At 40.8% G+C, this 12,255-nt stretch overlaps 1 protein-coding gene across 2 annotated transcripts; it reads right to left on the minus strand.

The window, feature by feature from the left end:
- Positions 1-1,127: 1,127 nt before the first annotated feature.
- KIFBP (kinesin family binding protein) lies at positions 1,128-12,183 on the minus strand. Of its 2 annotated transcripts, none has more exons than XM_069018987.1 (7): positions 11,829-12,183; positions 9,395-9,493; positions 6,186-6,265; positions 5,890-6,073; positions 4,680-4,764; positions 3,266-3,375; positions 1,128-2,555 (listed from the first exon to the last, which is right to left on the minus strand). In XM_069018987.1, the coding sequence occupies exons 1-7, from the start codon at positions 12,174-12,176 to the stop codon at positions 1,677-1,679; spliced, it is 1,785 nt and encodes a 594-aa protein (XP_068875088.1). In that variant the 5' UTR covers positions 12,177-12,183; the 3' UTR covers positions 1,128-1,676. The 2 variants fall into 2 exon arrangements, with proteins under 2 accessions (XP_068875088.1, XP_068875086.1); XM_069018985.1 differs by having other exon boundaries at positions 3,266-3,378.
- Positions 12,184-12,255: the final 72 nt, after the last annotated feature.

Below are 12,255 nucleotides of genomic sequence, written 5' to 3' on the forward strand. Positions count from 1 at the left end.
AAGGAAAAAAACCCCAAACAACTACCCAAAACATGCATTGCCACCTTCCACTTGAATGTGAAACTGAAAGTTAGTAGAAAATTCTAACTTTTGAGTTTGTGGCAAAAGTGCACACTAGCTTTAACTGAAATCAGACAAAAATAATGTGCAATACAGCCTGCTGAGAAATGTTTCAGTGAAAAACTAGGGCTGTCCTACCTTCAGGCCACAGGAAAATCTGAATTAAAGATCTGACTGCAGAAATGAAACTCCTAGAGGCTGACTAGACAATTATTTAGTAAAACAGAAAGAACCCAGACAGGCATGTGCACTCTCACTCTGATCCTACAGGCACACAAGTAGCTGGCCTAGTTTTGAGTTTTGCTGCCGCTCATTTCCAGCACCCATTTGTTGGCCTATTTGTTTGTGGTTAGCAGTCTAGCCTGCAGAATTCTCTGCAGAAGAGATTTTTGCTACACATTTCAGATGTACATGCTTTCTTGCTTTGCACATGCTTTCCCCTCACACCCTTTAAGCAAATGTAATGTTTCTCCCCCTCCATTTTCCAGAAGAATCCAGTTGTTTTGACTGTTCTCTTTCAATGCCCTCTAGTGTTGTAAACATCTTCCCACCCTATCACCATGTCAGTGATAAGACTGCTGGTGCACTACTGCACAAAGTCATATTGTCCCTTCACTTGCCCCATGTCCCCTGGCATCTCTGGCCATCATCTCTTACTATAAAGTTGGACAATGTGCTCTGCCTGTATTTCATCTAAAACCACTTCAGACAGGTCCCAATTGCAGCTCCTGCTAAAACAGCACCTGGGCTCCCTGAGCAACACAAAGTAAGAAGCCATCCATGGCATCCCAGAGCTTTAAGCTGTATTAGGCAAATGTTTGGAGGACTAGAGCATGAGACCTGTAACCTGTGAATTCTCTATCATGTATTAAGAGCAGGGTATCTCCTCCCACCACAAAGAAGGTTTGCTGTTTTCTTGCTCTGGCTACTGGCACTACAATTGCTCGTGTTTTTACTGAAGACACTCATATGGAAACATTTTCTCAACTCTCTACTTTGGCCAAAGTTGAAATATACATTGTATCTTAGTACACAGGAAACAGAATTCCAAGGACTCTGAAGAAACATTTAGCCAAGCTAGTCAATTTATTGAGTCTCTATCAACTAGGTTTTGATTAACAAGGGAAAAGAACAACAAGCAACTTACAAAATAAATACTAAAAACAAATTCCCTTCACATTCATAAAGTTTTCTGGGGACAAACATTAGAAGAGAGAAAATGTATTCTAGTTGGAAGAATGTGCCTCAGGTTTATTAGAAAAAAATCTTAAGAAGATTCTCTTAAAAGAAACTATTTTCATACAGCACTACACTTAAAAACTGAATCATACGCCAAAAAAAGCTGTGAGGGAGAAAAGGTTTATATTTACATATAGGACACACAGTACAAAGCATTAGCTGGACTTATACTTTACATTTAGAGTTTATACCATTAGTGTGGGTGAGCTATGGACCAGGAGAGCTCTGAGTTTTTCACAAGGTTACACTAGTGCAGGCTCTAGGTGGATGTCCCTGCAGACACCTTAGTTCTATCAATCAGTACAGACGCTGTGCGACAGCACTGGCTTGGACAGGTAACTGTTCTGATAGTGCCCATTTGCCTCCAAGGCAAGTATTTATACAAACGAAGACAGCTTTGCTCTTAGCCTCTCCATGCTTGCTGGAAGAAGATTCACCATCTCCTTACTGAGTTCTAGTTCAGTTTCAATGGCAGGGACAGCATCTGGATACTTGTCACAATAGTCTACCAGAAATGTGTAATATTCCAATGATGTCTGCATATTTTCCAGTTGCTTTTTGCTATCTGAAGTAATAAGCTTACCATATAGTCGTGCAATATGAAATTTAGCCACCATTGCAGGGCGAAGAACATCTTCCTCGAGCTTTTCAGGAAACACCTTATCAGGGTTCCTCAAAGAATCCAAGAAGAGTTCGTAATATTTGATTGCGAACTGAGCCAGAGAATTAATTTTTTTAACTGTGTGGGAGTCTAGTTTCTCTAACCTGTTACCAATAGCTACCTTTAAATCCATCATCTCATAATAGGTGTCAGCTAGTTCACACTGAAGCTGCCTACAAATCAACAGGTAGTACTGGGGGTTCAGGTCTGCATAGATTGGCTCCAGCATGTCTATTCTACGCTTGTGCATTTTGCAGCGCCTCTCATAGTCTTCTTCAAAGAAAGCAAGTACCTTAAACAAAGCACTGTGATCCTGAACAATTTCAATATGGTCAGTAACATAACCATCAACCTGAAAGAACTCTTTTGCTTCCTGAACATAGTTCTGGCCAACCAGGAAGATTTCTCTGGCTTCTTGAAAATCTAAAGGATATACGCTGCTTACTTTCTCCTCCATGGCTAAGACAGAGTCACATATATCACTTGTCCCAAAAAGAACAGCTTTTTTCCTGCCCTTCTCTTTTTCATCCTCTTCTTTTTTCCTTTGGGCTTTAAGTTCCAACTGCCTGTCTGGATCCAGCTCTCCTATGTTATCCTGAAATGAGAAAGCATGCTAATTAAAAACAAATCTGGCTTATAAAGAGATACACTGAATCATTTTCAGTCACCTTTGAAATATGAACTAGTGAGCAACAAGACAAAAGAGAAATCATTGATATATTAGGCCTTATATTAACAAAAGAATAATGTAAATTACAGTGTCAATTCTGACGAGACAAAATTAAGGTGGTTCAGTCTCCCTACCCTATGTGACAAAATAGCCAAAGGAATAAAAGTTAAGCCCAAAGGCTCTGCTCCACAAAGCGTTCCAGCAAATGCTGTTTTAAACATCTGTTAATTAATCATCATTAATCAATCATCAATCATTAATCAAATGCTTGAATGAATGAGAACATCAGCACACAAAACTGTTGCATATTAAGACAGTGTTCTTACTAGCAGTTAAACAAGAAGGCATCTGTCAAATCAAGCTGCAAGAAAATGCAGCAGAGAGGAGAAAAATTTGTGACATTGCTGTAAAAGCAATGCACTGATCACTCTACAGAGCTGATCTTCTATCTGTGCTTACTCTTAAGTGCTGCATTTAAGTAAAAGCATACAATGAAATACTTGCTACACTGCAAGTATTTGTTGTTTTGTTCACTGCAAATTGATTCCCACTGCAAATTGATTCCTCTTGCAAACATCAAAGCACACTTAGTTTGCTGTTAGACAATGACAGCTACAGAACCGATTTTCTGTTACCTCAAGCAATTTTCGAGCGCTTTGCAGAAGATTCAGGCAATACTTAATCCAACACCTTGCAATTTCAGCTTTCCTCTCTGGAAGGTCCTGTTGGTCTGGCTCTGTTTCATCTACTGAATGGACAGAAACACATAAAAACTTTAAGAGAAGTCCAGCAAGACCCTCAAATGTTACATGCAAAGAATATCATACTTGTATTTAATTTTTCCTCATGGTTAGACAGAAACATGTTCTCCACGTTAGTTTATGTAATAGTTCCGTAAACTGTCATTTCTGGTAGAAACCCATATAGACTAACGTGGATTTATCATCTAAGAATTCTGAAAATAAATAGATCATAATGTATCTTTTAAAAGACCTTTCATCTTCAAGATGTTTTACCGGAAAAGGTTTCTGGGTCTCTTTGTAGTAAGAGAAAGAAATCAGGATAATTCATTTTCTGAGATTCAGCTGCCTGCCCATAATTGTTTCTGAAGATAAGGGCATTGGTATTGCAATGGGCCCCAGGCTTGCTACCAAAAAAAGGGAACAAAATAGGGGAAACTGCCTTTAGTTAAGCTACCTGGAACAAACATAAGATTTATTAGCTCTACAACTTCTGTGTTTTTCTCCCCAAAGTCTCTCCACTATCATAAATAGCAGCACTGCTGATGTCTCAAGATAACATTTTCATAAACCAAACACATTTCAGTGAAAACTCACTTCCCAGTCTCTATGCAGAACACAGTGAGTTAGCTGAACAAGGAGAGGACATTCCTACAGGATGGCAGCACTTCTGTTCATGAAATAAAAAGCCAACTTCAGACTCAGACTCTGAAAGTTTCTTCTACTGGTATTCACACTGGACCGCCAAGTTGCTCCTTTGCATCAATGCCCAAACAACAAGGAGGGCAGCTACAACTCCAAAACCAGCCATTGATGAGGCTGCAGCATCCAGCAACAAAAGATAATACAAGTACCTTCTGGATTTGGGGTTTTAAAAGCTGCAATTTTGCTCCCTCTTTTAAAGCTATTCCCAGGAAGCATCTGGTTTGGTTCACTGAATCACTGATTTGCCCTCTGATCACTGAGGCAAACAGCATTTTTAGCACATGTAAAAAGCCAAATGGATGAACAGAGACATTGCCACTGTTGAAGTGGATATTGTTTTAAATTTCCCTTTTACTCTGGTATGCTTTCTGAAACACCAGCAACAAGCTCTTGAGTTTTTCTCACAGGGTCTACCCATAGCCAATCTTGAGCTGTAGTAGCAGTCGCTTTTCAGAAACCTTTGACTTTATTGAAAAATATTCTAGAAAATTAACACCGGGTAAGTTTTGTACATTTATTAATGTTTAAACTTCAGTTTTAAACATTAACACATAATGATGCTTAATTCACAAAAATTTTATTCAAAACTTTTTTATAAACTTACCATCTTCAGCAGATGGCACCTGTCCAGCTTGGCTAAAGATGACACTGGCTGCTGCTAGGCAGTGTCGAGCCTCCATAAAGCATTCCTAAGAGAAACAGGAACAGAGCAGCATTTAGCACTGGTGTGGGCAGCCCAAGCACTGCTCTCACTTGGCCAAACCCTTCACCTCAGAGAGTGAACATGCATGACCACAAGGGAAATGACAGAACTGAGAGACTCTGGAGCATATTCCCTGGGCACTGGAAGAAAATATACAATTTTTCCACACCTATTACTGAATACAGTATTTTGTAACCAATTGTTTTTTCTGTACCACAGCCACAACACTAAGCCTTGACTTTAATGTTAACTATGCACACTGAACATTCTGAATGTTCTGCTCTCTGCTACTCTGGCTGCCTTGAGGTGAAGGAAGTGATGCCTTGTGGCAAACACTATCACAGGGTGTTAGTGGGAACGGCCGGACATACAAGTCAACATTGTGAGTCAGATCTAGATTCCTTTACCCATATTTGGCAGTGCACTGTTAAATAATTAGTGCTACCAATGCATCAAAAAGATAGGGAAATTAGGAGTTACTACTGAAATTAGCATTAACTGGCTTAGGTAGGGCAGGAATCTTTTTAAACATCAGAAAAGATCATCTAAATAGCCTGGAATACAGAAATTCCTAAATAAAGCTGAAGCACGTCCTAACAGTAGATTGTTTAGAGTCAACACACAGCAAACAGCTACCAACTCACATATCCAATTTAATGTTCATGTAGGTTCAAACAACTCTTGAGCATATGCTAAGGTACAAAGGACAATAATTTAGAGAAAACAGTAAGCCATACCTTGCTCTCAGATGCTTTTTGTTTTCAAACTTTATTGTAAGAGAACAATATAAGAAAGAATTTTAAATTAAATTATTATAATGTAAAGTTTACTTATGAACATGACATCACATTATTGCTAATATTTCATTAGCTATAGAGCTTTTCTCTTGTTTACACCCCTGTTCATCTTCCCCACTGCCATCACAACACCACAGGAAAGCCACCATGTCATCTTCAGAAAAAACTGACAGATGTTTCATGTCAGAAGACAACTTGTGGTTTTACAGGTGCCCATTTTAAATTCAGCTTGGAGACCTGTCTCAAAGACAACTGTTTTAGTTGACAATAACATTAATGGTATCACTACAGCAGAAAAACATTGGGTATATTACCTTGGAGAGATAGTACTGTGACAAAGTGGCAGCATTGCGTGCCCATTCTACTGGGTAGTAGCCACAGTACTCAAGCTGTCTTTTCAGAGTAGTATGGCAATACTGAGCAGCCTTCTCAATCATGTCCAGGTGCTGGTAGACTTGTGCCAGGTAATACAGAGTATGCGTGTAGGCTTTTTCAAATCTGGAAAAAAACCCAAGTCTCTTAAGATTTTTTTCTTTTTTTCCTCCCTAAATACACCCTCATAATTAAAAAAAAATGTAATAATAATGTAACTATGCTGCTTAGCACCCACCTTTTGGATCTTTCTTGGTCTGTGAGTTTTTCTTCTTCTGCCATGAAATGTTCACTGGGATCCAGGGGAGGATTTCCATCCTGCAAGGGTACACGATACATTCAGCGAACTACATTTCTTACTCTGCAGCACAGTGCTCCCTCTTCTGGCTGCACATCATTTACCATTTGCCAACCCCAAATTTAACAAAGCTCTGCCGTAACCCATCCCAGTGACACATCTCCAGAGCAATTCCACAACATTCAGGAGATTTAGAGAATGAAAGTCACAATTCCACAAGGAATGACAAGGTTCACAGCTTGCAGGAGACTTCTGCTTATGTACTTTAAAGCAATGCATGCTGTCTGCACCAGAGATACTCAGCCTGGATTCTATAGGACTCTATTGGGCACCTTTATTTTGTACAGTAACATACTGGGTTTTAAGGCATCAATTTAATACCAAGCACGTCTTCAAGTATGAAATATTCGTTTGCCCAGCTGCATCGATCAGTAGCAAGAAAACATCCTGCAGGAAGTACTGCAGAGAACATGAAGTGCAGAGTGCTCAGCAGACCTGCTGTGAAGACTAACTGCTGTGAAGGGACTCCCAAGTATCTGCGAGCTGGCGAGATCCTTTACTCAGACAGACAAATGAGACAACATGCATTGTCTTTGGAAGATGAAGCTGCTAAATCTTCCTATCAGGCATGACCTACATGCAAGTTATTAAATGTGGTAGCTCACATCATTAGAAGCACTTTTTTGTTCTTTAAACCACGAGTTCTGTCAGAATCCTTACATGGACAACTATACATCTTTTGGCATTGCTGTATCCAAGTCTGCCTTAAGACAATTGTCAATAACGTTATCAGACAGCTCACAAGCAACCCCAACAGATTAACATCGCTCATGACAGAGCTTTATGTGCTTATCCCATTTCCTTTGCAATTGTGAATAACTTCAGGTGTCAATTCTAAAACACTTCATATGAAACCATCTTTTTAAGACAACTTTTCTCCCACTACACAGTGCATGATGGAGGGTGTCCAATGTGTCTGCCAGCAACAAAGCCCAGGTTAGTATGCAGCTTGTCTAGCCCTTTCCTAACCCCATTTATTTCTTAGCCCAAGAGAAGGTAAGGCAACAAATAAACATCAGTTTCAATAAATACTTTTCATAAGTTAATACAGACTTAGGCAGGAACAAGGGCAGAGAATACACTCACTTTCCAGGGAAGAAAACACACTATGTTTGTACTGCTTCTCATTAAAAATCCCTGAATGGACTTGTTTACTTGCTTATAATAGAAGTGTTTTACTCATCTTAAAAAATGAACAAATGTACCTGAAACAGATAGTGACAAATAAATTAAAGCGTGTTTAACCTACCAGAGGCATGTAGATTTTTATCTTTTAATCTTGTAGGGTTTTTTTTACACCTCATTCATTTTTAAGATGTGAATTTATAACCCTTCCTCTTGTTTTATTTAGATATAAACCTTCTAACAAGATTTGGACCATATTCTGGCAAGACTAGAGCTATTCCCGCAAAGAAAGCAACTGAAATGACATAGTATGCAAAACTCTCGCCTCCTTCCTGTATCTACAGATCTCTCTCTGATATCAATCCTTATGTCTTTACTTATCCTCAGAAAGAGCTCTCCAACTCTCCTTTCTAAGTAGACTTCATTAGCCCAAGCTCCTTGTGTTGGTTTTGGCTTTAGGCAAGGGAAACCACCCTATCCAATTTGTAAGTTAATTAGACCCAGTCAGTAAACAACTAAATCCACATGCTCAGCAAAATGTCTCCATCATCAGCAGTTTACCAAAGACTCCCTAACAAGAAGGCTTCCTGATACCCTAAAAATGGGGAATTTTAAGAAAAGTATATTCACATATTTATAATTTCTGAAAGACAAATGCTGTATAAATCTGTAGTTTCTTCTAAAAAAAAAGACTTAAAGCATTGTTATGTTTGACTGCATAATGCCTTGAACTGTAAGTGGCAAATATCGTTAGGGGAAAAGGAGTGGTAAGCAATCTCACATGGGCTCGTCGCATATGTATAACCCCAGTCAGGCAGCAAAGCCCCAGAAGAAATATTCAGTAACCACTACTAACAAAAATTAACAGTTTCAGAAAAGTCTACAGTGAAAATGTGAAGTACTTGGCAGCACTTTAATCCATTATACCATAGTACCAGTTTAATTTCATAATCACTGGAGCAAGTGCCAGAAGCTTTTGGAGGTCATGTGATAGCTGGGGCTGGGTATAAATATCAAAGTTGAACATCAGGAATTAGAGAGAGAATCTGTAGAGAGGTGTAGTATCTCTAGTTAGTCCAACTGATCCAGAGAGCAGGAAATAAGCTGACAAGCTTTTCAGCACAAGTGGGGCTTTCTTCTGGATCCATTACCTCTTCTATCACTGTAGGCCAGCATGGCAGCAAGGGTGGAACGACAGCAGTAACCAACCAATAAATACTTGCCCATTCTAAAAATCTCCGCAAGAATAATTCGTACTCTAAACCAATTTCATATAAAACCTGAACCGAACCTGTAATTTCATGAAACTAAGGTCTGTCCAACCTATTCAGCTGTCCTGAGACACAGCTACTGCTTCTTGAAGACCACAAATGTTTTTAGCTCACTCCAGAACAGTCCCTGAGGCAAGTCAGTGTAGAAACAGCTTTGCAAAGAGCTTAAAAATAGCACAAGGGAGTCTTTGTAGGATACACAGCAGAATCCACAGCTCAAAAGGTTGTTTAATATGCATGAGAGGGTTAGCTGTCTGTGAGATTGTCCTCTTGGATGTGGAACTAAACTACTTGCCGCTGCAAAACACTGCACAGCCAGAGAAAACCAAATATTAGTTTTGTTTCCTTTTCCTACTGAAAGCGATGGACACTTTTACTGCATTTCCAAGATAAGATTTCATAACTGTCATCATCAAAACCCAAATTCTACCTGGCATCAACTCTGGATTATTAAAGAGCTTTCAAAAGGGACCATTATTTTTGAGCAAAATCATTTTCTATTTTGAAATTCTCAAGTAATACTCTAGTTTGCCTTGTCCTGTACTGCAGTGCAACTTGTATCACTTGCCAAAAGTATCACAGCAGCCAGTATAAAGCACAGAAACTCAAATTCCATTGCATGTTTATTTCAAAGATTACTTAACCTGCAAGTGGCATGTGAAAGTAAAACCTGCCATGATATTAACACAGTACCTCTTTCATGTATTGATTATACAAGGCTTCTGCAGATTCCAAGTAAGTTTGTGCAGTTTCAATTTCATCCCTTTGAGACCACAGGATACCCAGATTGTTCTAAAGGTAAAAGGTAAAAAAAATAGTCATGTTCCATTCACATCACACTTTTTTTTCCAAACAATTGATCAGTCTTCATTCATATATATATGTGTGTGTGTGTGTCTTCTAATACAAAGTATTTCAAAAACCAGAAATTGTGCCCACAAAGTTCATTGTAGGTTGCTCAAAAGGAGGGGGTTCTCACACAGCAAATTTCACATTAAAAATTCACCTCACAGTCTAACTTTCTCTGTTTACTCTGCTAGATAAGGACCGGTGTGCTGAAATAATGAGCTTTTTCCACAGAGTATGTTCTGCATCCAATTCATGCAGCTTTTACATCACATACAAATATCATAAAAAGAGACAAGAAATCAGAAATTTGTTAACATGACTCCACAGAAAAAATTAACAGGAAAAAAAATATGCTAGGAATGAATGCTTGCATATTTTCAGCAATGGAAAGAGATGAAAAGCACCTCTGAGATGCAAAAGTTATAGATTATTGCCTTCAAATTTAAGTTAAAGCAATGTACATAGTAACTCACTGCATCTGCGAACCCAACTCTTACAAAAATGCCACTAATTTTATTAATAAAATGCAGGTGTTAATAATAATCTATGTCTGATGTGCTACTTTAAATCCTAGGCAATGCTGTTACAAAATTCAAGAGGGCTAAAAAAAAGCCCCAAAAACCTTCAAAATAATTAGAACGTGTAGCTGTATGCCAGCCCTGTGTCCCTTTCAATTCCATTCTACTGTTTTTCTAAGAAAGCACATCACATGTTGTTTATGAACTGAAACACTTTGCCTAAGGCCAAGCAGTGGAACAGACCAGATTCCATCAGACAAACTGGGATACAAAATCTTATGCAAAAGCTCAAAAATCAGAAGTGGGGCTAAAGAAAGAGGCCCAGCAGGAAAAAGGAATGCCTCCTCCTTCAAAATAGCAGTTAGTGCTGTGGCAACACACCCCAGGCATCCCAGAAGGTGGAGAAGTATGGCCACTGATGATAATCGTTGCTTTAAAATCAGGAATTGTTTAAATTAAGTACTGAAGCCTGTTACAGCCCTTGGGACTGAGAGCTGAGGGCTCGTTTCCCAGCACTGTGCACACCTTAGGACAGTGCCAGGCAACAGCAGACCCATCAGTGTTGGGCCACAACATTTAATATGCATAACAAACTTTATCCTGCTGCTTCCTGAAGGCCCTGAAACAGTGAAGTCCATGCAAACTTTGGTCTAGAGAGAAGAGCTGCTTTGCAGCACACCAATTCAGAAGTGCAGTGGAATCTCTGGTGCTGAGCCACAAGAGCCACATCTCCCCAGGAACATGTGGAAAGATGTTATCTTATTTTGGCTGGAGCAGTCTCCTTATCTTACAAAGGGTAACAGATTTGTAGCAGTGCACCCATACCCTCACACTGAAGGACAAGGAGCAGATGTAACCTCACTGTTCCAGACAACTCAGCTAATTTAACCAGTGCAAGACAAGTCATCCTTTCACTTGCACCTTTCCACACCAGCCCACAATTCCTTGACAGTTTGATGAGGAAGCACTATGGAACCTTTTCTAATTAGAGCAACCATTTTTGACAGAGACATTTAAATAACTGCTCAATTTCAATAACTCTCAATTTCATTTCAGTCTAGCGTCAGATACCTAAGATACCTAACTATACACCAGCTACCATGACGGAGTGATCAAGTAAAGGCCCTTGTGTGAATCTTCGTGTAGCAAAAACTAATACTGATAACAGTATTCTCTTCTTCTGAATAAAGAGAAAATAGTATTACTTCAAGCAGCAATAAAACTGTATTTACCCATCTAGGATAAAATATAATAGTTTAAAATATAACAGACAATGCTGAAAAGCAAACAAATTATCATTTCAGGATAACACATCAATAAAACCACCTCCCAAATTCACTTTAACAACCACTGAGTTAAGGAATCACAAATAAATTCTGGATGTAGTGACGTCTTTTACTAATTTATTCTTTCACGGTTTTTACAAGTTCTGCCTCAGTATGTCCAGAAGAGCACGCTGTTCCATCAACACCCAGTTTCAATTAGAACACATTTTAGATGCTCTGCACGCCCAGAGGCACCAGCAGGAAAGCACCCCTCCAACAGCCACCACCTGTGAATGATTCTTTCCAACAAGAACTGAACGCCAGGGCTGCTGTGTTGATTATGGTTAAACGAGCAGCACCTGTCAGGACACGGGATTGCCCTGGATCTCTTCGCAGCCCACTGCAGAGACCATCCGGCACAGCCCGCAGACACAAGGCCCTGCTCCGCCTGAGCCTCCCGCTCCACGGACACCCCTTGCGGCCTCCCCTGCCCACCTGGGCCTGTATGTAGAGGGACACGCAGTCCGGGGAGAGGCGGTGCGGCTCCAGGAGCTGCGTGCAGCGCTGCAGGTGCTCCTCACCGGCCGACAGCTCCTCGGTGTCGGTGTGGTTGACGCCCAGCTCGTACTCCAGCACGGCCCGCCGCACGGCCAACACCGCCTCGCCGCCCTCCTCGGCGGCGCTCAGCAGCTGCTTCACCTCCTGCAGCAGCGCCCGGGCGCTGTACTTGGAGCGGTACGGCTCCGTCTCGGGGTCCTTGAGGGACTCCACGGCTGAGAGCGTGCGGGCGGCGCGGAACTTCCCGCACACCGCGGGCCACCCTCCGCCCGCCGCCGCCGCCATCTTCCCGCGCGCCCGCCCCGCCCCGCGCCGCCTGACGCGCCCGCGCCCGGCCCCGCCCCCGCCGCCATGGCCGCGCCCC

The sequence above is a fragment of the Aphelocoma coerulescens genome, chromosome 6 (assembly GCF_041296385.1).
Source record: "Aphelocoma coerulescens isolate FSJ_1873_10779 chromosome 6, UR_Acoe_1.0, whole genome shotgun sequence".
Taxonomy (NCBI): Eukaryota; Metazoa; Chordata; class Aves; order Passeriformes; family Corvidae; genus Aphelocoma; species Aphelocoma coerulescens.